At 43.5% G+C, this 24112-nt stretch overlaps 3 protein-coding genes across 7 annotated transcripts; 1 reads left to right on the forward strand and 2 right to left on the reverse strand.

The window, feature by feature from the left end:
• Positions 1 to 3821: 3821 nt before the first annotated feature.
• On the reverse strand, positions 3822 to 13974 carry LOC129750861 (ubiquitin thioesterase trabid-like). 4 transcript variants are annotated; one of them, XM_055745969.1, is made up of 6 exons: positions 13855 to 13974; positions 6898 to 7355; positions 5436 to 6830; positions 4904 to 5360; positions 4700 to 4848; positions 3822 to 4633 (listed from the first exon to the last, which is right to left on the reverse strand). In XM_055745969.1, exons 2-6 carry the CDS (start codon positions 7224 to 7226, stop codon positions 4615 to 4617), a joined length of 2349 nt encoding a protein of 782 aa, XP_055601944.1. In that variant the 5' UTR covers positions 7227 to 7355; positions 13855 to 13974; the 3' UTR covers positions 3822 to 4614. The 4 variants fall into 4 exon arrangements, with proteins under 4 accessions (XP_055601944.1, XP_055601946.1, XP_055601945.1 ...); XM_055745971.1 differs by lacking the exon at positions 13855 to 13974 and adding an exon at positions 7723 to 7990; XM_055745970.1 differs by lacking the exon at positions 13855 to 13974 and adding an exon at positions 7614 to 7990.
• On the forward strand, positions 11790 to 13637 carry LOC129750862 (NAD-dependent protein deacylase Sirt4). The gene is made up of 2 exons (XM_055745973.1): positions 11790 to 12097; positions 12154 to 13637. Exons 1-2 carry the CDS (start codon positions 11911 to 11913, stop codon positions 12903 to 12905), a joined length of 939 nt encoding a protein of 312 aa, XP_055601948.1. The 5' UTR covers positions 11790 to 11910; the 3' UTR covers positions 12906 to 13637.
• Positions 13975 to 14358: 384 nt separating the features above from the next.
• On the reverse strand, positions 14359 to 23333 carry LOC129750863 (serine/threonine-protein phosphatase 4 catalytic subunit). 2 transcript variants are annotated; one of them, XM_055745976.1, is made up of 5 exons: positions 23055 to 23333; positions 22398 to 22912; positions 15759 to 16402; positions 15548 to 15698; positions 14359 to 14831 (listed from the first exon to the last, which is right to left on the reverse strand). In XM_055745976.1, exons 2-4 carry the CDS (start codon positions 22545 to 22547, stop codon positions 15569 to 15571), a joined length of 924 nt encoding a protein of 307 aa, XP_055601951.1. In that variant the 5' UTR covers positions 22548 to 22912; positions 23055 to 23333; the 3' UTR covers positions 14359 to 14831; positions 15548 to 15568. The 2 variants fall into 2 exon arrangements, with proteins under 2 accessions (XP_055601951.1, XP_055601950.1); XM_055745975.1 differs by having other exon boundaries at positions 14359 to 15698; positions 23055 to 23331.
• Between the last annotated feature and the right edge of the window lie 779 nt (positions 23334 to 24112).

Consider the following 24112-nt stretch of genomic DNA (forward strand, 5'->3'; position numbering starts at 1 on the left):
GTCAGTTTCCATTCCAGGTATATTTTGATAGTTTCCTAAAATTATATTAAAACAAATTTATATTAATATAACGATCTATTTAGGCTTATGGAAAAAGTTTGGCTTTGCGGGTACAGTCCGACTGACCAAGATAGATTTGTTCGGACGCAACTCCTTAAAGGATTAAGAAATCGGGAACTAGCCAAAGCAGCAAGGACTTATGGGCATGACACGAATTTCATAGTACAGTCAGCAGCGCGGGACGAAGCTTTCCTTCCCGAGCCTTCATTTGCTGACGATTCAACGTCCATTATGGCTGTAGCTCGCAGGTTTTCTCGTGATACCGGTATAAAGCGTAAATATGATAGCTCGTACGAGCGAAACGATGGATTTAGACCAAAGGCCCCGTATGGCGAAAAGCCTATGCTGCAACGATTTGAAAGATGTTCCAGGTGTAATCGAGAAGCTCATGTTGACAAACGCTGCCCAGCTTTGGACAAGCCGTGCCGTTCTTGTGGACGCCTCGGACATTTTGCGGCAACATGCCGTAGGAAGCGAATCCATGTTGTTGAGGAAAGCCGCTTCAAATCCGAGTCTTTTCAACCAGGACCTTCTAATTCTGCAACTCATGTTGAGAATCCTAAAACACAGGTAAACACAAATTAAAATGTTATTTGAAATACAGTTTTGCAAATTTAATAAACAACTTACCACTAAGTTATTCATCGTTTTCTTGTTCATTCATTCTGTTTGAAAATATATTTTCCATATTCTAGCAAATCAATGCACTTTCGCTTGGAGATGTGACAATTGATTGTGCTATTGGCTCATCAAGTCCAATAAAATTCCTCATTGACTCAGGAGCGGATACAAACGTGATAGGTGGGGAAGATTGGCAGAAACTTGAAGAACAATTTCGAGCTGGGACAGCAACACTTCATCCTATCGCAGTACCGGCAAACAAAAACTTGCGTGGCTATGCTTCCAGTAAACCGATGTCGGTGACTTGTTTTCGAAGGAAGGTATCCTTGTGAAAAATGGATGTGTTGTCGTTCCTGACGACTTGAGAGAGAAAACCTTAGCCATAGCTCATAGTGGGCATCCATTAACGGCAAAATTAAAAAGTATTTTACGCAAGTGTGTTTGGTGGACTGGAATATCTTCAGATGCTGAACGGTATGTAGAAGCTTGCATTCATTGCGCTGCGACTGGAAAACCTGAAAGACATACTCCCATGCCTCGTACATTTGCCCCAAAAGCTGTTTGGGAAATTATTGCCATGGATTACAACGGGCCTTATTTGAAATTTGGAGGAATATACATCTTGGTCATTATTGACTTGAGATCTCGTTATGCTATAGCTCGGCCAGTTAAGTCCACTGCATTTGAATTCACTAGGAAGATTTTGGATGAAGTGTTCGAAAAGGAAGGTTTTCCCAGTTCCATCAAAACCGATAACGGTCCTCCGTTTAACGGTGAACAGTATGCACAATATTGTACTGATCGTGGAATTAAAACTATTTTCTCGACACCATTCTTCCCTCAGCAAAATGGATTGGTGGAGAGCTTTATGAAAGTTGTAAACAAGGCAATGTCTATAGCTGTTTCAAGTGGAAACCACTTCAGTGAGGAACTCCAAAATGCTGTTCAATCATATAACGCCGGGGCTCATTCGGTAATAAAGGTTCCCCCAGAAGAAGTAATGATGGGTCGAAAAATTAAACGAGGTTTACTGTTGCTTGAACTTGGAAAATCTGATTACAATGATGATCTGTTAAACCAGAAGGATCGTGAAATAAAATCAAAAAGCAAAGCTCGCGAGGACGTTCGGCGTGGAGCAAAGACGAGTTCAGTGAAATCAGGCGATACCGTTATCATTGAGCGTCAGACGAAAACGAAAGGTGATTCTAGATTCCATGTGAAACGCTTCACGATTATCAAAGAGGAGAATGGTAGTTTGCTCCTCGCTGATGATGAAGGTCGAACGGTGAAACGGCATGTGTCTCAGACGAAAAAAGTCCACAATTGGAGGGAAAATATCTCGAACAAGCAAGTTGTAGCTGAGAATTCCAAGCGCCCACAAAGGTCAAACAAAACCCCGGCATATCTTTCTGACTATGTTCATTTTACGGAGAACGAGTTTTTGTAAATATAATCATTCATGACTATCTGTTTTTTTATATTTCATTTTCCTGGGAGAAGGGGGAAGATGTGTGGTATACATTATACATATTTGAGTGTTTGCCTCGAAGCGTGTATGAATCCGACTACTATTGTGTGAGCGTGTATCTACTCAGCTCTCGGTAGAGCATTCATTGTTGAGTTAACCTTGCTGAAGGTAAGTCGTGTGCGGCCATGGCTACACGTTGAGTGATTCTGTGTTAATACCTAAATTGCACAGTATCCATACAGTTTTTTTTTATTTACAAAAGGTTTTATTAAGGCATTTTACTTATAAAGTTTTTATGTGCCGGGAGTATTTTCCTAACTTTGGGTTAGTAAGAGGGGGGCCGTAATCGTCGCGGCTACTCAACTGTTAATTCAACTTAATATAGGAAAGGAAAGGGGATTAACTGGGGTCACTTCCAAGAACAGTTTCCGTTAGGGTCCTGTGGTGGCTTCCTGTAGCTGTGGTTTCGATAGCTACCTCAGGGTTTTCGACTTCCTGGCCAGCCTTCTATGTGGTGTTGTAGGACCCGTCGGATGAAAGTTTGTTCTAATAAATAGACGAAACGAGCATTAGATAGAGTACAGACAGAGGGGAAGAGGACTAAACGACCAAGTATCCATACAGTTGTTTATGAACGATTGTGACGTAACACGACGACATCATGGAGTCAAGTATTGAGCGTCCGAAAGTAGTCATAGAAACTTATTAGGAGGAATGTTTGGGACGTAAATAAAGTTGTTTATTATTTAGAACTCATAGCGTCGCCGTACTAGGCGTCAGGAAGAAAAAGCGTAAATAAAGGGGTGCTTTGATTGTGATTTTTTAAATAACATGTAACGTTGCATATAGTCGATGAATGGCGACTTCAACGTCGAGACGCTCATGAACGATTGTGACGTAGCGATCAAAACATTGAAAAAACTGATTCTCACACTTGTGCAAGGGTAGTCTTTTCCCCACCTATAGATAAACCACATAGAGTTTTTGAGTGGCACAAAATCTTCCCGGAAGATCAAGTAAATACAAAAGTTCCGCGCTTTGACAGGCGTTGAAGTCTCGCGCTCACCAGAGGTAACAGATGATCTTACAATGAGGGATAATTAGTTTAATTTTAGAATAGTTTTAGTTTTTAGTTGTAAGTTTAGAATATTTTTAACATTATAGGATGTTCGCCTACATAAAAATACTTGATTGCGCTCAGCAAATTTAAGTCGAATAAATAAATTTTCGTGATTAGTAAACTATAGGATTCTGGAAGTTCGTAATTGAACTGAACACCTAATTTAATGTAGGTAATAATGTAATATGAATGTAATGATGAATTGGTACGAATAAAGACAATTTAAAAAATGAGTTACTGGATCTCCACACTGATTCTGGAAACCATTCATAGCAGATTTCCAAAGAGTGGCAGACGCACCGCACTAAAGATGTATTGAAGCAGCAGGTGTCTTTAAGATTATATTAAGTAATCGTATGATATGAAAAAGTTTGACTTACCGACAGGTTGTAGTTGTTTATTCTTTCAGCTCCGTAGTATGCGCGAGGGCTGGGTATATGATTTTTATTACCATGAAATGTTCCGGAAAGGATGGGTCCAACGCACAGATGATTTTGCTATTGAAGGGACAAAGTTTCGGACTGTTAAAGATTATTAATTATTGGATTATGATGACTTGGAAAATATTTTATTCTGTCATTTGCTGTATATATAATATAGATAACTTACCTAAAATTCCTATAAAATCAAATATGTACACACCAAAGTTGAATCCCGAAAAAAACGTTTAAATTTTATGAAACTTAACAAACATAACAAACTGTTCGAGTGCATAGATCATATCTATAATATATCTTGATTAGTTAGCGTGGTAGTTCATCAATTTTTCAAATTGTAAAGTACTACGGTGCAATATTACAGTTTCTTCAAAACATTAGCTGAACCCTTTCAAGGGGTGTTTGCTCGGTGCTCTCTAGAAAAGCCGCGCCTATGTCGCTCAAGGATTTTGGTGGGAAAAACTATTGGCAATTGTAAATCCGATTATGTAACTGGTAGTAATTTTAGTTCTTAATAAATCCGAAACTGATTGATTTCTTCGTTGATTGGGAGGAAGAGTGCTGCTGCTGAGTTGTACGGATAGAAAAATTCCCGGGACCAGCGTCTCGTGCTGTTTGTGCTAGTACGTAGCAGTAGAGGGCATCTGTAATCTTTTGATTTTTCGTCATAGCCGAATTTTAATGAACTAGACGCAGGTTATAATTGACGTTCGATGTACGTTCGAAAATGTGCTGCTGTGATGTGACCAAGTGGCTTTTTCCGGTTCCGTTTGACAACATTTTGATTCGCCGTTGCAAACACAGACTCCACAAACACTCAGCACAATAAGCTAGTTCCGATAGACTACATCTAAAATTTTTGTTTCTTTCATAACCGTTTAACGAGAAGCGCGAGTGATGTTTTATTTTTAGAAAAGCCTGGAAATACTGTAAATGGTTGGGTTGTGAGATGAAAGTCTGCTTTGGAAAAAATATCCCGTAGAAAATACTTACGCTATCCTCCGATAATGGTTAAGCCATTCTTCTAGCATCTGAGCTACCAAAAGTGGTCGTTTATGAAGCTTTTGTTGTGCAACTAGAAGACCCCCTTCTGTTTCACAAACCTCCAACCATTGTCGCATGATTGATTCTTCTCGACCGATCTAAAAAGAGCATAAAGTGAATAAAAAATCACAATTAAAGACGATTGCTGCCAACCTCATTGCTATTCAAAAAATGAATAGGCAAAAGTTTCATTTCGCAGTCCATTAGCGGCAGAAACGTGATGTCTTCGCGATCATCCCGAGCAGCATCGATGCGCGAATACGGTTCTGTAGGTACCAGGGCGCTGAAATGACCCCGTGTGTAACCGAGAGCGATGGGCGAGGTAATACAGAAACTGTGCTCCCACAGCAACGGCAAGTAGACGCCTTCGAAGCGAGCGTATCCGATGTCCTCACCGCGAAAACTTTTCACACACTTGACACCGTACACGACGATCGGTCTCCGGAGGATGTGAGCCAGGGCGAAAATGTGCAGCTGCTCAAGGGATGAACCAGGATGACTGGCCAGTGAAAGTAAAGTGCTCCAGTCTTCCTCCAGCTGACTATCTGACACGGTGTAGTGGAGCATTGCGGCTTGCAAGATTTCATTCTCCTTCCAGCGGGGATAGAAGCTGAAACAAGAAAAAGGTTTTAATCAACTGTTGTAACGAAAACTCACTAGAGGCTGGAAAGAGGATGATACTTACAATCGACCACACTGATGAAGGCAGTCAGCAAGTGCTCGTCTTAAAGTATTGTCGCGGTCAAATACACCCCAGGTAGCCTGCATAGCCGAATCCAGGAGACAATCGCCTGCACTTCTGTTCCACAGGACCATTAAACGAGATCCTAAGCGCTCGGTTATTTCCAAGGACCAATTTAGCGCTGGTGGTGGTAGTTCTAGTTGTTTCTGAGCGTCCCGATCAAGCAGCTCTTCGAAGAGTTGCTCCTGCAGTGCCAAAGGGAGCTCTTCAATGTCTGCTGGCAAAGAAAATGTCGCATGCTCGTTAACATATTGGCAGTTGAAAGAAGCTTTCCTAATTCGCAGAGACTGAACAAAGTGTCGTCGAATATCACTGGCTAAATCCGGAGCAACATATGACGGAACCCGCTTAATACCGGGCCCAGAGCCGGAAATTTGGGCCAACAGTAAAGGTAACATTTCGTCGCGATGAAAACGAATGGCCAAGTGGATCAAAGTGTGGCCTACATCAAACGCGATATCGTTATTATTAAGTAAAGTAACTTCGGCGGGCGAAAGGGCACGTCCTGGATCACCTCCACAACCCAGATAAGATTCCACAGCTCCGACGTTGTTTTCCGCGACTCCAATGCATGCGTTGAGCCACTGCCAGTCGGGTTGGCGTCTCAGTTGACGCATGTATCGTTCCTGTTGGTACATATCTAAGTTGTTCATTGGTTCTTGGTCTCGGACGATTTGTTGGTTCCTTTTGTTATTTACGACTATGTTGCTAGCGACATTTTCATCCAGTTCCGGTGAACTTTTTGTGGATGCTACTGGGTTGTTGCGACTGCTGTTTGTCTCGCGCGGATGCAAGCACATTGAGCATTTGGTTGATTTTGGCCAGTTCTCATAAGTACAAGCCGAGCAGTACCATTTGCCTCCACCAGAAGCTGCTCGGCCACAGGTATTGACCGGTGAGATAGACGTGGGTGATTGATGTTTAGCACCTCCCTGTTCACTGTCCAAGGTTCTGTCAGCGGTAGCGGGAGAATTATTCCTCCTGCGATGACTGCCTGGTGTAAATAGATCCAGGGCATCCTCCTCCCCCATACTTCGACTTATGTTTAAAGCGTTGAGTTGTTCACTCAAATTTTCATACTCTGATATTACTTTGGGCGGGGAAGGTTTACGGACATGAGATTTCGATGGTTTGATGAGTAGCTCATCATCCCGTTTACTGTTGCATTGAATGCACCGTCGAGTTTGGGAGTGATTGTGGTAAGTACACGCACTGCAGGACCATTTCGAAGCGCTGCCTTCCTCTTCGGGCTTTACTCCGGGGTGTATTTTTGAAGGACCGCTGGCCAAGTTCTGAGTCGACCGTTTCGTTGTGCTCAACTGTTGCGTTGGGCTAAGTCTGTAAAAAAAAGAATGATCAGTTAAATATGCATTTTGAAACTGACATCCTTCATTCAAATCAATACCTGAATATGTCCTCGTTCAGTAGTGGTTTCTGCCCCCTGCACATGGTACATTTGAGCGAAAGTGGATAATTCTCGTAGGTGCAATACTCGCAAATCCACTTGGATTGTCCCGGCAGATCATGTTCTGTCCCGACCGATTCTACCGCTGTATCGGGTTGCTCCGAACGTTGTTGTTTCGGGGAGTGCTGTGGTGAAGAATCGCTCGTGGTTCTTATGCATCGTGACTCATCCGTGTGATCTGATTTTTTCGAAGAATCTGTGTCCTCGACCTGGTGCTGGGGACTCTCATGCTGCTGATGCTGCTCTGATGATTTCGGTTCTTGGGACATGGCTCGACCAATCGAGTTAGGTTCTGTTTCTGACGGCTTAAATTTTTGAGGGCTTCCAGGGAAGTGCAAATCTGTTCACTGTAAGCGACTCGGCGTGCGATTATCGATAAATCCAACATTTATTTCCAACTGCGACAAGAAAAAAGAAACACCAAATAGCTGTGTATTTTTTTTTTTGCAATTGTTTGCGACTACAACAAATTATCTATACAGATGTATGAAAAACAGAAACACCCGTATACGAAATTATTTTGGCACTGGTCGAAGGGAGGGAAAATGTAGGATGGGAAGCAAAAGCCAAACAATCATATTTCACAATTTTGTTTCAACATTGATCAAACTGACCAGATTTTTTTCTCTTATAGTCAAGCTCAGCAGGAAGATTACCTTTGGATCAAAAGCGATTTTGAATTATTTTTAATTTTGACGGGATTCCTTGAAGTATTTTCTGGGACGCGTTGAAGAAAAGAAGTAAAATTCCTACAACACACTATACCCCAGTGTCCTCCTTGTTGAGAAAATGGTCCACAGGCTGAGCCCCACAATTTCGGAAAGCTATCTTTGGACACCCGGATGTTTGCGAACCGTGGCACGCAATGAATTCACTCCAATCGTGCCATATCCAAAGCCAATCGAATGCCAGTGGAACAATCTTAACAAATAATCACCATCTTGATGGCTATACACAGTATAATTTGTGACATAAAAAATGAATATTTTCGCGACACTTTTGATTTTTTCCTCACTTGACAGTTTTACGTAATGATTTCGATGATGACTTGCCTCTGGATGATGATTGCTCGCAAAGCGGAAAAGTGAGCAGCATAGATTCAGGCGCATGAAATATTTCCTGCTCTCGAGAAGATGATGGAAAACGAAGACGAGCTGTGTGATCCAACCGTTTGGCGGCGGATATTAGCGCCAGTTTTCTCGTGGATCTCGTTTCAGATATGGTATTGCAGAATAATTTGAGCGATGTACAGTCTTTATAAAGCCTAGTCCACACTAGGCAGCATGAACTGCGATTGACTGATGATGAACTGTTGTTGTTGTTGGAAATCTGAGACGGTCTCAGTATGATCAGTGGTCTCAGTGTCTCCCGAAGAAAATGGGAGACGCTGAGACCGTCTCGAGACGAGCCGTCTCCTAGTGTGGACTAGGCTGAAGGCCTTCTTTCTGTTTTTCTCGTTTACATATTTTCCATTTTTTTTTACAGCGTACTGCGTATGTCCATATGTGCACCAAGTTTCGTACGCGTACAATAACTCAGATTTGACGTTAAGTATTCGGATTTTTGTTCGTACAGCGATCATACGTGACTACCAGATGTTTAAAGACGTAGAACGAGCCTTTATGTATTTCGATGTCTTTTTGGTACCACAGTCAAATACGTTATTTAGCTACCAAGATACTGGAAGACGCGACTTCTGGTTGCTTGGGACGCCACTTTTATCAATTGTTACCCTGTTGCAGCGAAAATTCAAAAAAAAATTGTCTGTTGAACTTCAACGACTTGGTCTTCCCGACATTGACTGCAGACCTGCAACCTTTGAGATTTTGGTGGGGTCGTCGAGTTTGCTGTGCATATCCGATTGTCTTTTGGCTAGCAAAATATTGTGCTATATCGTTAGCCAGTACCAGAGCTGCGAGCTGCGACTGCTCCCGTATAATTACATGAAATTGTTTAAATTGATTCAGTAACCGATAGTTACTTTCAGCATGCTTGATGATTTTATACATTCAGGACCACGTTTCAGTCAGACTACTTTTTATTAACTTTTATTTGTTTATTTGGTGTTCCGTCTCACGACATAACCTGATGAACAATATTCCTCCAATTCACTCGGTTAATGGCAACCGTTCTCCAACTTCTCGGGCATCCCACATTCGCCAGATCACGCTCCGTGGGGAGCTCGTGGTTCATCCTTCGCCTCCACACTCCGTTCTCCTGTACGCCGCCAAGGATGGTTCTTAACGCTCGTCGCTCGAATACTCCGAGTGTGCGCAGGTCCTCCTCCAGCAATTTCCACGTCTCGTGCCCGTAGTGGACAACTGGTCTAATGAGCGTCATATACAGGTTACACTTCGTGCGAGGGCTAAGTCTTCTCGACCGCAGTTGCTTGTGGAGTCCATGGTAGGCACGACTTTCGCTGATCACTCGCCGCCGGATCTTCAGTTTGCGATAGACCTCCTCCACCGCCGCAGATGATCTGCCGACTATATCAATGTCATCGGCAAAGCAGATAAGTTGACTGGATCTGTTGAAAATCTTGCCCCGCATTTCGCCCACCGCTAGTTGAATAACACCTTCTAGCGCCACGTTGAACATAATACAGGATAGACCATCACTTGTCGAAGCATCCTGCGCGATTCGAATGAACTCGACAATTCAGCCGAAATCCGCACTGCGTTCCATCCACCGTCGCCTTGATCGTTGGAAGTGGCTCCTCTTCGTCGTTGGCTACGCCGGCGATGTAGCTAGTCTTGGTCTCCTGCAGGCATGTGTGACGTTCAGGTGTTCATCGAAATGCCGCTTCCACCTTTTTATCGTTTCACGATTGTCCCGGCACATTTCGGCTTGCGGCACGAGCCTTTGCGGGATGTGTTGAGTTTCTGATAGAACTTTCGTGTTTCTTGGGAACGATACAGCTGCTCCAGCTCTTCAAGCTCCTCCTCCTCCAGGCGAAGCTTTTTCTCCTGGAAAATTAGGACTCGCTGCCTCTTCCATATGATTTTCCATGTTCCGACGGGTACCTCTTTGCACTACTTCACCCTCCTACACTCCTCGTCGAACCAGTCGCTCCGTCGTGTTCGTTCCACATGCCCGATGACGTTCTCCGCAGCGCTGTTGATGACTGTCTTGATGGTATCCCACCCAACAGTCCTCTAGAGGGACTTCGTCCAGCTCGCCCTCTACCGGCAGCGCTGCTTCGAGCTAATTGCGCGACCTCAGGTTGCTTCTGTCGTGCGATATTTAAACGAAAGTGGTTTTGAAATCATTTTGGGATGAATAAACCCATTGGGCTTAAAATCCCAGAAAAAAGGGTGGCTTTGAAAATATCACTCAATTTCATGTCACCGGACAATTTTTGTCATAGATCAAATTCAGAGAACTATTTTTTTTTTCAAGCATTCAAATGTTTGGTTGATATTAATAATATGTCTGCACTCAGAAATGAAAAAAATATAAATTTATTATTTTTCATGTATTTTCAAGCTTCACCGTGCCCACTCCCAGAATTATTTCTCGGCGTGTAGTTACTGAAATATTTCTCATGGAGAAATATCTCGGTTATTAAAATTTATGCATTGAGAAATATCTACGACAGTGACATCTGGTGGTGGTAAATGGAACGAATTTTAAAACGGCGGTTTTACTAAACGAATGCAACGAATGATATTGAAAGATTTCAGGATTAAATGATTCACGATTTTATAATTAAAATTTTTAATTTCAAATAATATGAAATTTATTACAAAGTAAGGCACCATGTTGATGTTGCTTAACAATCTGAAAATGAAAAGCATTCTTCTAAGCCTTTTTTAGGATTCTCGTATACTAATTAAGTACACCCACCTTCACCACCCACGAGCAGCGCTGAAATGGTACTTTGCTTCGCTCGACCGGGGATGAGCATCAGCTTCGGTGTTGGTTCAATTAATCAGCATCACCTGCGTGAATCCTTCAGGAGAAACTGAATCCATTCCGGAAAAGCGACACCCCCTACAAATATTCCACATTTCTGATGGCAGTGGACCGAACTGATTTTCCGACCCAGTCATCGCCCATGGTGCTGCTGCAGCTCCTAACGTTCGAATACCGCCTGTAGTTAATAAAACGGAGTTCTTATTTTCTTTTTAGAAAACAGCAGAAGGCAGGAATACTTAGGCCGATGACATAGTGAATACGATGCGATGCGGTGCGGTGAATGCGATTCAATGCGGTGAACCACATTTGATGAAAATGTATGAGAATCGCTTAAACCTGACATACTCAACGCGTCGAAGCAGATGTCAATTTGTTCCGCCGCTCGAGTTCGCGTAGGCTGCGTCCGTAAATTTTCCGCCAATTCGCATCGCATCGCACTCACTATGTCATCAGCCTTACATCCGCAAACGATTTTTGCACGTTTTGGCTGAAAAAAAAGATACAAACATAACGAAACGACTGCCATGCATGGCAAGAAGGAGAATAAGAAAATGACAGTTCGAAATATTTCGGTTTTAATTTTTATGCGCCGGGACATTTCTCGCTGAGAAATGTTTCAAGTGCATTAAAAATTAATAATCCGATACATATTTTTTAGACACTGCGGCAATTACTCGCAAAGAAATAACGTGATGATTAAATAAAAATTATTTTTATATTTTATTCATTTCTGAGTGTGTATACATATGTTACATGTAAATATACAAGATCACCAGGACAAGACCGTTGAGCTGTTTCATTGTCGAAGGATTTCATGCCCATCATTGGATCACTGACCATAATTGTATCTTATAAGAAATATTTCCGTTGCCGAAGTACCGATGAACTTTTTGGCAACGCTGGCAGCAGCTGATCGGAATCTTGTTATCCAACGGAGTGCGTTAAGTTCGTTTTGTTGTTATTCCAGTTGGGATTTCATGTCAGAGCTTCAGTTTCCTATTAGATAAGGCCCAAGGTGCATCAAGCGGTTATCCAATGCTCCGGACAGTCGCCAAATCAAGCCTCCGACATGGGCCACTACAGAGGCTCAGCAGCTCTAGCTCCATGTATGTCCCTGCCCACGAACCAGCCGTAGAGAGTGATTTCAAACGATTGGAAAAATTCTTAGAAGATAAACCTCACATTCTGGTACTGACCGGAGCCGGCATTTCCACAGAATCAGGTTTGATTGATAAGCAATTCATCAGATAACGTTGAAACAAATTTCATCTCATTCAGGAATTCCCGATTATCGGTCCGAGGGAGTAGGGCTTTACGCGAGATCCAATCACAAACCCATTCAACACGGCGATTTTGTAAAATTTGAATCGGTCCGAAAGCGTTACTGGGCTCGGAACTACGTTGGATGGCCAAGGTTTTCGGCGATTGCCCCGAACATCACCCACTATACGTTGGCCCGTTTAGAGCGCGAACAACGGATATCCGGTATAGTGACGCAGAATGTAGACAAACTGCACACGAAAGCAGGATCGAGAAGTGTCGTTGAATTGCACGGCAGTGGCTACACGGTCGGATGCATAGGCACCTCCGGGAAAGGATGTGATTATCACATACCCAGGCATGACTTTCAGCAGATTTTGGATCAACTGAATCCCTACATGGAAGATAAATCAACCATGATGCGACCGGATGGGGACGTAGAACTGTCCCAGGAATATGTGGAAAACTTCAACATCCCTCCTTGTCCTCAGTGTGGAGGGCACCTGAAGCCGGAAATCGTTTTCTTTGGCGATAATGTGCCTATGCCACGAATCGAGCGTGTCGTTCGTATGATAATGCAATCGGATGGGGTCCTGGTGCTCGGTTCTAGTTTGACGGTGTTTTCCGGGTACCGGATTGTGCTGCAGGCTAAGGAACTGGGACTTCCGGTGGCCGTTGTTAACATTGGAACGACTCGAGCTGATGCGAAGGTGGATCTGAAAATATCAGCTCGTTGCGGGGAGCTTATGCAGAACCTGTTCAAGAAATGAGCGTTTTTCCTTGACGAGCTAGTTAGTTCGATAAATCCATTTAAAATGATTGGTTAAGCGAGGGTGTACAGTGAACTAGTTGAGGGAGCTTTACAGTTTACAGTTTTTTATATGCTTACACTAAAGTCAGCAGCAAGTCGCTCTTTAAACCAAAACTATGTTGCTACATGTAGGTACCTAAATGCTGAACAACCACAAAACATCGAACCCCAAAGCTGTATAAAACGAGTTCATAGTTTCAGGCAAACTCTAAATTTAACTATTTGAAGCAAATTTCTTCAATAACTTTCTGTTTCAGTTATGAAATTTATTTACTATTTTTAATCCATCTTATAAATCAATGGTTTGAAGGATCATCAGTACCTTATTATGAAAACATACACAGAAAAAAAAATAATAAGTAACAGATGGACTATCGGATTTGAGACAACTAGTAGTCATGCAATCAAATTAGTAGACAAGATCAGTGATACCATGTGAAGTTTTTCAGAAAAAAAGATTATCTTAGCTCATCCATAACTGGTGTTGAATATTTTTCCGCAACTGATAAAAATAAGATAAGAATGTGTTAATTAAGTTTTTTTCTTAACAAAGTTTAGATGTTTGCATAAATGGTTGAAAGTAGAGATTTTTGCAAAACTATGTACCAATACCATAAATTCACAGATTTAGTTCAATAAAACGTTGATCTTTTACAAAGCGTTTGAATAAGAAAGTATCTAAGAATGTTGCTAAAAAAATAAATAATACTCGAAACAACTAAAATCGAATTTTAAAAAGGTAAGATTAACTAGGACAGTGCCTCATGTCATATCCCAGGTCTCGGGGTCTTAGGTGTCATGTCTCAGGTTTAATTTTACATATCTCATGATTCAGAGCTAATGGTATGTATATTTTCCAGCGTACAAAAAGATATAGGAAAACTCAAAAACTGTAATTGTATACTTACGGATTATTTCACCTTGTACTTCCTTGTTGAACTTGGGTCGAACTTTCAAACTTCCTTTAAACAGCTTTCATATACGGTTCCCGATAATCATGCTGTGGTCATACCTAATTGTTCATCGTTTTTAAATTGTCGTTTTCTACTATTTTTTCTAAAGCTTCACAATTTCGATACGGTCTTCATTTTTGTTAATTTTGTTCCATTCCAACAAAGAATTTCGTTTTCTTTTCAGGTTTCTCCTTCTCCAAAATTTTTTTTTGAGCAATCCGACTTCACTTCCAAACCGCATTCATGTTTTCAATTCGTGTTTGAGTATTTGTGATATCTGTCCACAGAACTCCTTTCCACATGCCCAAGTACCAAAGTGGGAAAACGACTTTCGTTTGTTTTAATTTTCGCTTTGGGCTTCCGATTGTTTTTCTGATGTCGTCAAGCAACGCACCATCAGCATTCAGCAATTGAGGGACGTGATATAGGAACCACTACTTCAAACAAAACTTGATGCCATTTATGTCTCTTATATATAAGAATTATTATTTTTATCACTTTACGTTATAATCTATAGAAGATGTGTTTGTAGGTTTGTGTTTTTTTTTTCAAACATTACCCATTAATATCTCTGTCCTTCTCTAAACGGTTGCAAGTGGTGATTACGATTTACACTAAATAATGATTTTCATAGTTCACCGACAGATCCTGAAACGGTCTCTGGTACTTTTTTTGTTGTTGTTGCAAACTCTTCCAGCTAGGTGACGGCGATTTAATTGATGCCTGTGTCAGCTTCCACTATTCTAGATTCCATAAATTAGATTTGCCCTCCGAAACAAAGCGTTGAAGACGATATTACACAGGCACATCGGATGAATAAGTTTGCTTCGGTCGTTTTTTGCAACTCCCCCGTTTTTCATATTTTTTTTAGTGGGGTGGTGGGGCTATTCAGTAGAATGGATGCTGCATAATCGGAAAACGTGTTGACATCGCTGCAAAACAATCGTTATTGTGATTTTGTTCGGTTCGGTTGCTATTATTCTTAGTAGCGCTTGTTTTCTTTCTTTACTTGATATATATTTTATCTTAACCTTATGTTGATATTGTAAATACTACCACTTGTTTTTCAATGTCTTCGCTAGCAAAATGTTTTTTTTACTTCACGTAATGCTCAACTGCATTTGTTTTATAAATTATGGGCAGTCTACTATTTTTACAATAAAAAAAAACTTCCATTCTGATTTTCCAGTAGATTTAGTTTTGTTGTTGTAAGGGTTGAGCCTATAACCTCTCCATTTGATGATGTGGAGTTGTGATTCACTATTTATTTTGTCTTATTGAGTATAAACTGTCGGTTTGATCTCAAATGAAAAAGTTTAGTTGAGGCTTCTAGAAAGTCAGGTAATCATATTTAAGAAAATACATACATAACTTTAAACATTCGAAAAGTGAGTGGCTCAGTTGATAATCGGGAAGTAAAACAGATAGGCATGGACATCTAAAAGAGGCGGAGTTAAGAACACATACAGGAACAGAAGGAATAGGGTAACATTGGCAAAGGGGATGCTAGATTACTGTTTAGCTCAGTGAGGTTCACATTTGCGTCGTTAAGTAAGTTGTGCACGGTCGATCGGTCGGTCATTCGGAGATAGAAGGAAATTGAGCCGCACTCGTCAGAGATGCCTTTTAAGATACAAATGAAGCATACCACACAGGTTTCGATCGGGTTTTATAAAAAGTAATCGGCCTGAGGTTTTTTCGACGGGATACCGCGACTTTCCTGTGGCGCAGCCTCGAAGATGGTGAAGTCACGTTGTAAGTTTTCATTCAGTTCTAAGATTGCGGCCACATTTCCACATCTAAAAAAAAACAAAAAAACCATTAGTAAAGAATCAGTACGCTACAATCAACAATCTTACCGGTAGCAATAGTTGGGTGCAGACCAAACGGTCAGAACAGTTTCATTAAAGTGCCACTTGTATCCTTCCATAACCAGTTGATGTGCTCGACAGATCATATCGATGTCATTGGCCGCATTGAACTGCGAAACCACATCTGAGCCAAACAGATAACCAGCCCCTCGCGGCGAAACACCCCAGCCGTGTGTATCTTCGGGATCACTCCACAGCAGATCGCACATAGGCCCATCGTGGGGCACTTCCTGTTTACGATCGATCGACCGGATCTGGTCCAAATACTGAATGGAAGGGGACAGACCACCGTGTACGCAGAAAATTTTGCCATCGATGATCGCCGAAAGCGAGAGGTAGTCGAAGATTTCGGTGCAGTAGCGCCAGACCGTTACCGAGCCATACTTACGCAGGCATTCGTCGTAGAACCCGTAGACCTGGGTGATTTGGCGTGATTCGTGGTTGCCCCGGATCAGCGTAATGCGGTCCGGGTAGCGCACCTTGAGAGCCAGCAGAAGCAGGAAGGTTTCGACACTGTAGTATCCCCGGTCTACGAAGTCACCCATGAACAGATAGTTCGTTTCCGGTACATCTCCGCCGACCTTGAACAGTTCTTTAAGATCGTAAAATTGACCGTGGATATCGCCGCAAACCTGCAATTGTGTTTAAACAGATGATTGTTGGACATCATTATTCAAGAAAAAAAATATGTTTCACTTTTTATCTATTTACAATGCCAAGTTTGCCAAGTAGCTAGTGAAGTAGACAATGTGCAACTCGAGACCCCATACACCCAACCTTCGGGTAGTGGTCATATCACCTCTTCTACCATATCACCTATCTTGTCTGCAACTGCGATTCTCTACCTCCCCGTGGTGCTAGCTGGGGTGCGAGCAACCTTAGCGGAGATCGGGTACCCAACCCCGGTGGATGCTCTGGTCGCATGCAGACTGAGTTAGGGGGCTTCGTACGCGTCTGTTCTCCATGTCAGGGGCGGCGTGCGGAGCGCAACAGCGTCCTGGTGGTGTTCGGGACCCAAAACAGCAACATCACGACGGTCCTCCTGCGAGATAGTGGGGTTAGCTGCGGGCCTTGAGAGCCTGTGACTACAAAAAACATAAGCAACGAACAACGAACAACAAATTTCGGATGGAAATCGGCAAAGACCCACGCGACGAAAAGGGACTAGCGATTGGAAACTTGGAACATGGAACTGCCGATCTCTAAATTTTGTGGGCAGTACCCACGTGCTCTCCAACGAATTGAAGAACCGCAAATTCGACATCGTAGCGCTGCAGGAGGTATGCTGGAAGGGCTCCACGGTACGAACGTACCCAGATGGTCGTGCCATCTACCAGAGCTGCGGCAACACACACGAGCTTGGAACAGCTTTTATAGTGATGGGAAAGATGCAAAAGCGCGTGATCGGGTGGTGGCCGATCAACTCACGAATGTGCCGGTTGAGAATCAAGGGCCCGTTCTTCAACATCAGCATCATCAACGTGCACAGCCCTCACCTCGGAAGTACCGGTGACGACAAAGACGAATTCTACGCGCAGCTGGAGCGTGAATACGACCGTTGCCCAAAACATGATATCAAGATCGTCATCGGGGATTTCAATGCTCAGGTCGGCCAGGAGGAGGAATTTAAACCGACAATTGGAAGGTTCAGTGCGCACCAGCTGACCAACGAAAACGGCCTCAGACTGATAGATTTCGCCGCCTCCAAACGAATGGCCGTACGTAGTACCTTTTTTCAGCACCGCCTCCCACATAAGTACACCTGGAGATCACCGTCCCAAACTCAATCACAGATCGACCACGTTTTGATCGACAGCCGGCACTTCTCGGACATCATCGACGTCAGATCCTGTCGGGGCGCCAACATCGAGTCGGACCATTATCTGGTGATGGTGAAGATGCGCCCAAAACTCTCCGTAGTGAACAACACGCGAAACCGGCGCCCGCCTCGGTTAAATATCGCGCGACTGAAGCAACCTGAGGTCGCGGCAGACTACGCGCAATCGGTCGAAGCAGCGCTGCCGGCAGAGGGCGAGCTTGACGAAGCCCCTCTCGAGGACTGTTGGGATACCATCAAAACAGCAATCAACAGTGCTGCGGAGAACGTCATCGGTTATGTGGAGCGATCTCGACGGAACGACTGGTTCGACGAGGAGTGTAGGAGGGTGATGGACGAAGAGAATGCCGCGCGGGCCGCAGTAGTGCAGAGAGGCACCCCTCGAAATGTGGAAAATCACCGACAGCGGAAGAGGCAGCGAGTCCGACTTTTCCAGGAGAAAAAGCGCCGCCTGGAGGAGGAGGAGCTCGAGGAGCTGGAGCAGCTGCATCGTTCCCAAGAAACACGAAAGTTCTATCAGAAACGCAACGCATCCCGCAAAGGCTTCGTGCCGCAAGCCGAAATGTGCCGGGATAAGGACGGGGGTATCCTGACGGACAATCGTGAGGTGATGAAAAGGTGGAAGCAGCACTTCGATGAACACCTGAACGGCGCACATGCAGGAGATCAAGACGGTGGGGGAAGGTACATCGCCGGCGTAGCCAACGACGTAGAGGAGCCACTCCCAACGATGAGTGAAGTTAAGGAAGCCATTCGCCAGCTGAATAGAAACAAGTCGGCTGGGAAGGGTGGCATCGCAGCTGAACTCATCAAAATGGACCCGGACAGGTTGGCCGATTGCCTACACCGGTTGATAGTTCGGATCTGGGACATAGAACAGCTACCGGAGGAGTGGAAGGAAGGGGTAATATGCCCCATCTACAAGAAGGGCGACAAATTGGACTGTGAGAACTACCGAGCGATCACTGTCCTCAATGCCGCCTACAAAGTGTTGTCCCGAATCCTACTCCGCCGCCTAACGCCACAAGCAAACAGATTCGTGGGAAGTCATCAGGCCGGCTTTTTAGAGGGACGGTTTACCACGGACCAGATATTCACATTACGGCAAATCCTCCAAAAATGCCGGGAGCACCAAGTCCTTACGCACCATCTATTCATCGACTTCAAAGCCGCATACGACACGATCGACCGTAACGAGCTATGGAAAATCATGGACGAGAACGGCTTTTCCAGGAAGCTGATCAGACTGATCAAGGCGACGATGGATGGAACGCAGTGCTGTGTGCGGATTTCGGGTGAATTGTCGAGTTCATTCGAATCGCGCAGGGGGCTTCGACAAGGTGATGGTCTATCCTGCATGATGTTCAACGTGGCGCTAGAAGGTGTTATTCGACGAGCGGTGGGCGAAATGCGGGGCACGATTTTCAACAGTTCCAGTCAACTTATCTGCTTTGCCGATGACATTGATATAGTCGGCAGATCATCTGCGGCGGTGGAGGAGATCTACCGCAAACTGAAACGCGAAGCAGGAAGGATTGGATTGATGATTAATACGTCCAAGACAAAGTACATGCTGGCCTGCGGATCCGAGACCGACCGAACCCGCTTGTCCAGTAATAACAAGGTTACGATCGACGGCGACGAGCTGGAGATAGTCGAAGACTTTGTCTATCTCGGCTCACTGGTGACCGCAGACAATGACACCAGCCGTGAGATCCGGCGGCGAATTATCAGCGGAAGTCGTGCCTACTATGGACTCCACAAGCAACTGCGGTCGAGAAGACTTAGCCCTCGCACGAAGTGTAACCTGTATACGACGCTTATTAGACCGGTTGTTCTCTACGGGCACGAGACATGGATATTGCTCGAGGAGGACCTGCGTACACTCGGAATATTCGAGCGACGAGTGTTAAGAACCATCTTTGGCGGCGTACAGGAGAACGGAGTGTGAAGGCGAAGGATGAACCACGAACTCCCACGACTCTACGGGAACCCAGTATCCAGAAGGTGGTGAAGGCTGGCCGGATACGCTGGGCAGGACATGTTGCAAGAATGCTGGATGACTGTCCTGCAGGTGTTCGCTGCCAATCCGATAGGAACGAGACGAGCAGGAGCGCAACGAGCGGGGTGGTTAGATCAAGTGGAGCGTGATCTGGCGAACGTGGGGTGCCCGAGAAATTGGAGAACGGTTGCCATGGACCGAGTGAATTTTAGGAATTATGTTCGTCAAGTTATGTCGTAAGACGGAATACTATGTAAATAAAATAAATAAAGTTTGCCAAAATGTGTATTTTTATAGTAGCAGAAAACTTTTGAACTGCGCACTGTCTATTGACTTGAAACGAAGCACATGGACATATGGTCATAGATACCGGTCCATTAAACATCAGCAGCCCATCTGCTGAATCCAGAAGAAGAAGCGCACATAGCCAAGTGCGTTCAAAAAGATGTCCGTGATAGAGAAAAGCATTCAAAGGTAGTCTAGATTAAGAAAATGCAAACTTTATTTGGTTGTCGATTACAGATTAGGCGAAACCGTAAGATCTTTAACAAGAATGTCTTAAAAGTGGGGCGAATTTCGCTCGAAAGATTTGTAACAATAAAATTATACTTGGTTTATTTGCTGATTTAAGAACACATACAGGAACGAAAGAAATGACCGATCTAGAACTTTGGCGACGACTTTTAGCATGAAAACATGTTTTAACCCTTGCCCAACAAGGTTAGCTGGCTCAACTTGCTAGAGAAGCTAGTCGTCTAAAGCTTGAAATTCTGGGACTGAACGAAGTCCGTTGGCCTAACGCTGAAGAACACAAGTTTCGGGCAAGTACTGCTTTACTCTGGCATACTAGGAGAACACGCTACTCGGGAACGAGGAGTTGGTTTCCTGTTAAGCCCGCAGGCTAATGCGGCACTCATAAGATGGGAACCGATAAACGAAAATAGCCAGATTCAGAACACAGGTTAGAAACCTTACAATGACCCAGTGTTATGCGCCAACTGACGTTGCCGACTTGCAGGAGAAAGAACAGTTTTACAGTCAACTGAACAGCGTGGTAGAGAAAATTCTGAAGGGTGACATTCAAATCCATTTGGGCGACTTCAACGCAAAGATTGGCTCCGACAATCAGGACCTTGAGCGCATCATGGGGCGCCATGGTCTAGGACAGATGAGCGAAAACGGAGAGCTGTTTGTATAATTTTGTGGCAACAACAACATGGTGATCGGTGGATCGCTCTTCCCCCATCGAGCAGCACATAAGGTCACTTGGGTATCCCGAGAGGGCCGAACAGAAAATCAAATTGACCACATCTGCATCAGCCGAAAATAGAGAAGGAGCCTTCTTGATGTCCGCAACAAACGAAGCGCAGACATTGCATCTGACCATCACCTCGTCCTTGGCGAGATACGACTAAAAGTTGCGCGTGTCCAACGGCGCGAGGAGAAAGTCGGGTGTCGATACGACGTCCGCCGGTTGGAGAATCCAGAGGTGAAAAGGGCATACGTTGAACAGCTAGAATCTCGAGCCTCGGAATTGCCGACAGACGGAACAGTCGAAGAACAGTGGTGTGGAATCAAGAATGCCTTACGACGAGCCATGGTACTCTCGGTAAAGTGTGTGGAAGAAGGAGTGAATGGATGTCGGATGAAACTTGGAGGATGGTCGATGATCGGAGAAAGGCGAAAGTCGGAATTGAGCAGGCATGTACCGGGTCAGCAAAAGCAGCCGCCCGCTTACGATATGCGGAGCTGGAAAAGGCAGTTGAACGAGCTTGTAGACGAGACAAGAGAGCCTGGACAAACTCCCTAGCCGAAGAGGGAGAAAGAGCCGCCGCCAATGAAGATTTCCGATTACTTTATGAAGCGAGACATAACGTTGATCTGTACAACCCTCAAAATACTCTGCAAAGTGATCCTGAACAGGATCCAGGAGAAAATTGACGCTACACTCCGAAGGCAACAAGCTGGATTCCGATCCGGAAGATGTGTGGACCACATCACAACGCTACGAATCATACTGGAACAAATCAACGAATTCCAGGACTCTCTTCTGCTGGTTTTCGTTGATTTCGAAAAAGCATTCGACTGACTTTACCATGAAAACATCTGGGCTGCTCTAAGGCGACGAGGAGTCCCAGAGAAACTGGTCCATCTCATTATAGCACTGTACGAGGCATTTTCGTGTCTTGTCCGATCCAATCCCGGTAACTGCTGGAGTGAGACAGGGATGTATCTTATCACCGCTACCTTTTATAATCGTAATGGATGAGAATCTGAATGGATCGATCGACTGTGCACCGAACGAAGGATTGCCGTGGAATCCTTCAATAATGGGGCAACTAAACAACCTTAACCTGGCAAACATTTTTTTTTGCTTGCCCAAACACAACGGGGTATGCAGAGCAAACTCGACGACCTCACCGAAAGCTCCAAGGCAGCAGGTCTCAAAGTCAAAGAATTTAACAACAAGGTCATTCTTCCCAATTATTTCGATCCGAATTCCATTCTGAAAATGAATCTGGTTCTACTTGAAGATCCTATGCCGAAGCTTTTTTTATATCTTGAATCTCGAGTATTATTTAGAATGTTTACCTATATTGGAATCCTTATTTTCTTATGAATACTACCGCAATCCTTTCGTGACCCAAGGAGTTGATTTTACAGAGATTGGTCTGTTTACTTTTTCAAAATAATTTTACCCTTATATTGTTCTAATTGCTTGTGAAGTTTCGATTGAAGAATTATAATGGTAATGGTAAAGAATTATAATGGTATTTAATACACTTACCGTCACCGGCGAATCAACCCGCTGCACATTGCCCTCCTCGACCAGAATTTCCCGTGCCTTGGCGCAGAGTGCCTTCACCTCGTTCTCCTTGATGATCTCACATCGCTTCAGCTGTTCGATTTGGCGATCTAGATCGCTATAATCGGGCATCGCTGTGTGATGTGGAAAGGGGTTGTTGTTTTATGGATTCGATCGATTTTTCTTGAATCCGATGAATCGCAAGCTACCGGCTTTCTTCTTTAGATTTCTTGGCTGGCTGGGAAGCGTTCGTTAAGCGTAAAATGTCCTTAACAGCGAGCGAAATTGGTGTGAGTTGATTGATCCTTGTTTTACGAGAGGCCACCGACTGTGTGCTGATTTCAGTTTCCCTCTTGATGCTTCGTTTCTGTACAGGTTTTTCTTTCTTTGCTACCAAGAAGTGTTAAAATCTTGCTGGCTGGAAATTGTCGGTGGCTTTGTGTGCGTGTGGAAGATGATGGTTTCTTCTTTCTCCCGATTTCTTGTTCGCTGAACGGCTGGAATGAAAAGACCAGAATCAGGACCAAACAGGAAGTAGAAATGAGAATAGCTAGTAAACAGGTCCTTTCTGAAGGAACCGCTATTGTGGAGGCATTTTACCTCGACTGCCAGACGAACGATCAAAACCACCTAACTTACCCGAGCAGAGTAAAGCCGATTTCCTGTTACTTCCGAGGAAAAACCAATACAGTAATTTTTACACACAAGCGGAAAACGAGAACCGGAAATCTGGGTGCACTTTTCGCGTTTGATTTACGGAGCGCCAAGAACAGACCGAATTGTAATATTTACTGTATACCACAATCACTTTTATACGCTTCAATGGACTCTTTTTTGCCTGGCTGCCGCGAAATCTTCAATCAACTGAAGAGACGTCTTCGCTTGGATGTCGCGTTTCTCCTCCGACTCGGTACACGCTTGTTTATTAGTGAGTTTGATGAGTTTTGTTGAAGTTTCCTTATGCGGTTTACTCATAAAAATGAAAACCTAATGGATATTCTGCTATTAAAATAACAAAAATCCTTCCAGATTTTTTTCAATTTGAAAATTAAAACAAAAAATTAAAAATCAATTGGAAAAAATTGGAATTTAATACGAAACAATTACAAAAACAGACTTTGAAAGTACTCAAAATTTGGTTCAATATGAAAATAGGTTTCCCTACTAATGGTAGTTGTTAATCTCAGTGTGGCCTTGAAGTGACATTTCGAACGCACAGCCAACATTTACGAAACAAAATGCATGCACGAAAACAGCGGCGATCCTACTTTGATGGCGTCCATACTTTACGTAATGAATTAAAATAAATTCAATTTAAAGTTAGTTAAAACACTTTTTTTGTGCTAGCATTGAAAGTATAAAAATCTAGATAATATAATTATGATTAGCCAATGATCATTTACATTTTTTTAATTGAAAACTGTGGTTTGTTTTGTTGAAGATTTAGCTGTTTTAAATAACATGTTTTTGTTGTAAATTAAATATTGAAGCTCCTAAAAAGAAATACCTATTTAAAATAAATTCGTGTCTCTCATAAATAGGCAGTTTCGAGAAAAATATACTTGAATAACTTGTAAATTGATTATTTCTATCGATGCTGGCGTTCGTAAATTAAACAAACTGTATTCAAAAGCGTTGGAAGGTGATTTGACATCTACCAACACAATCAATGCATCACCCAAAAAATCAATTCACGA

The sequence above is a fragment of the Uranotaenia lowii genome, chromosome 3 (genome assembly GCF_029784155.1).
Source record: "Uranotaenia lowii strain MFRU-FL chromosome 3, ASM2978415v1, whole genome shotgun sequence".
Classification (NCBI taxonomy): Eukaryota; Metazoa; Arthropoda; class Insecta; order Diptera; family Culicidae; genus Uranotaenia; species Uranotaenia lowii.

What these genes read in the sequence shown, in the direction of transcription:
- LOC129750861 (XM_055745969.1), bottom strand. Translation starts at nt 7,226, where the DNA reads ATGTCCCAAGAACCGAAATCATCAGAGCAGCATCAGCAGCATGAGAGT. An exon ending in CTTCATCAGTGTGGTCGATT is followed by an intron (nt 5,361 to 5,435) that starts GTAAGTATCATC and finishes TTCTTGTTTCAG; the next exon opens with CTTCTATCCCCGCTGGAAGG. An exon ending in ATTTTTTGAATAGCAATGAG is followed by an intron (nt 4,849 to 4,903) that starts GTTGGCAGCAAT and finishes TGCTCTTTTTAG; the next exon opens with ATCGGTCGAGAAGAATCAAT.
- LOC129750862 (XM_055745973.1), top strand. Translation starts at nt 11,911, where the DNA reads ATGCTCCGGACAGTCGCCAAATCAAGCCTCCGACATGGGCCACTACAG. An exon ending in CGGCATTTCCACAGAATCAG is followed by an intron (nt 12,098 to 12,153) that starts GTTTGATTGATA and finishes CATCTCATTCAG; the next exon opens with GAATTCCCGATTATCGGTCC.
- LOC129750863 (XM_055745976.1), bottom strand. Translation starts at nt 22,547, where the DNA reads ATGCCCGATTATAGCGATCTAGATCGCCAAATCGAACAGCTGAAGCGA. An exon ending in GGGTTGATTCGCCGGTGACG is followed by an intron (nt 16,403 to 22,397) that starts GTAAGTGTATTA and finishes ACACAATTGCAG; the next exon opens with GTTTGCGGCGATATCCACGG. An exon ending in GCACCCAACTATTGCTACCG is followed by an intron (nt 15,699 to 15,758) that starts GTAAGATTGTTG and finishes GTTTTTTTTTAG; the next exon opens with ATGTGGAAATGTGGCCGCAA.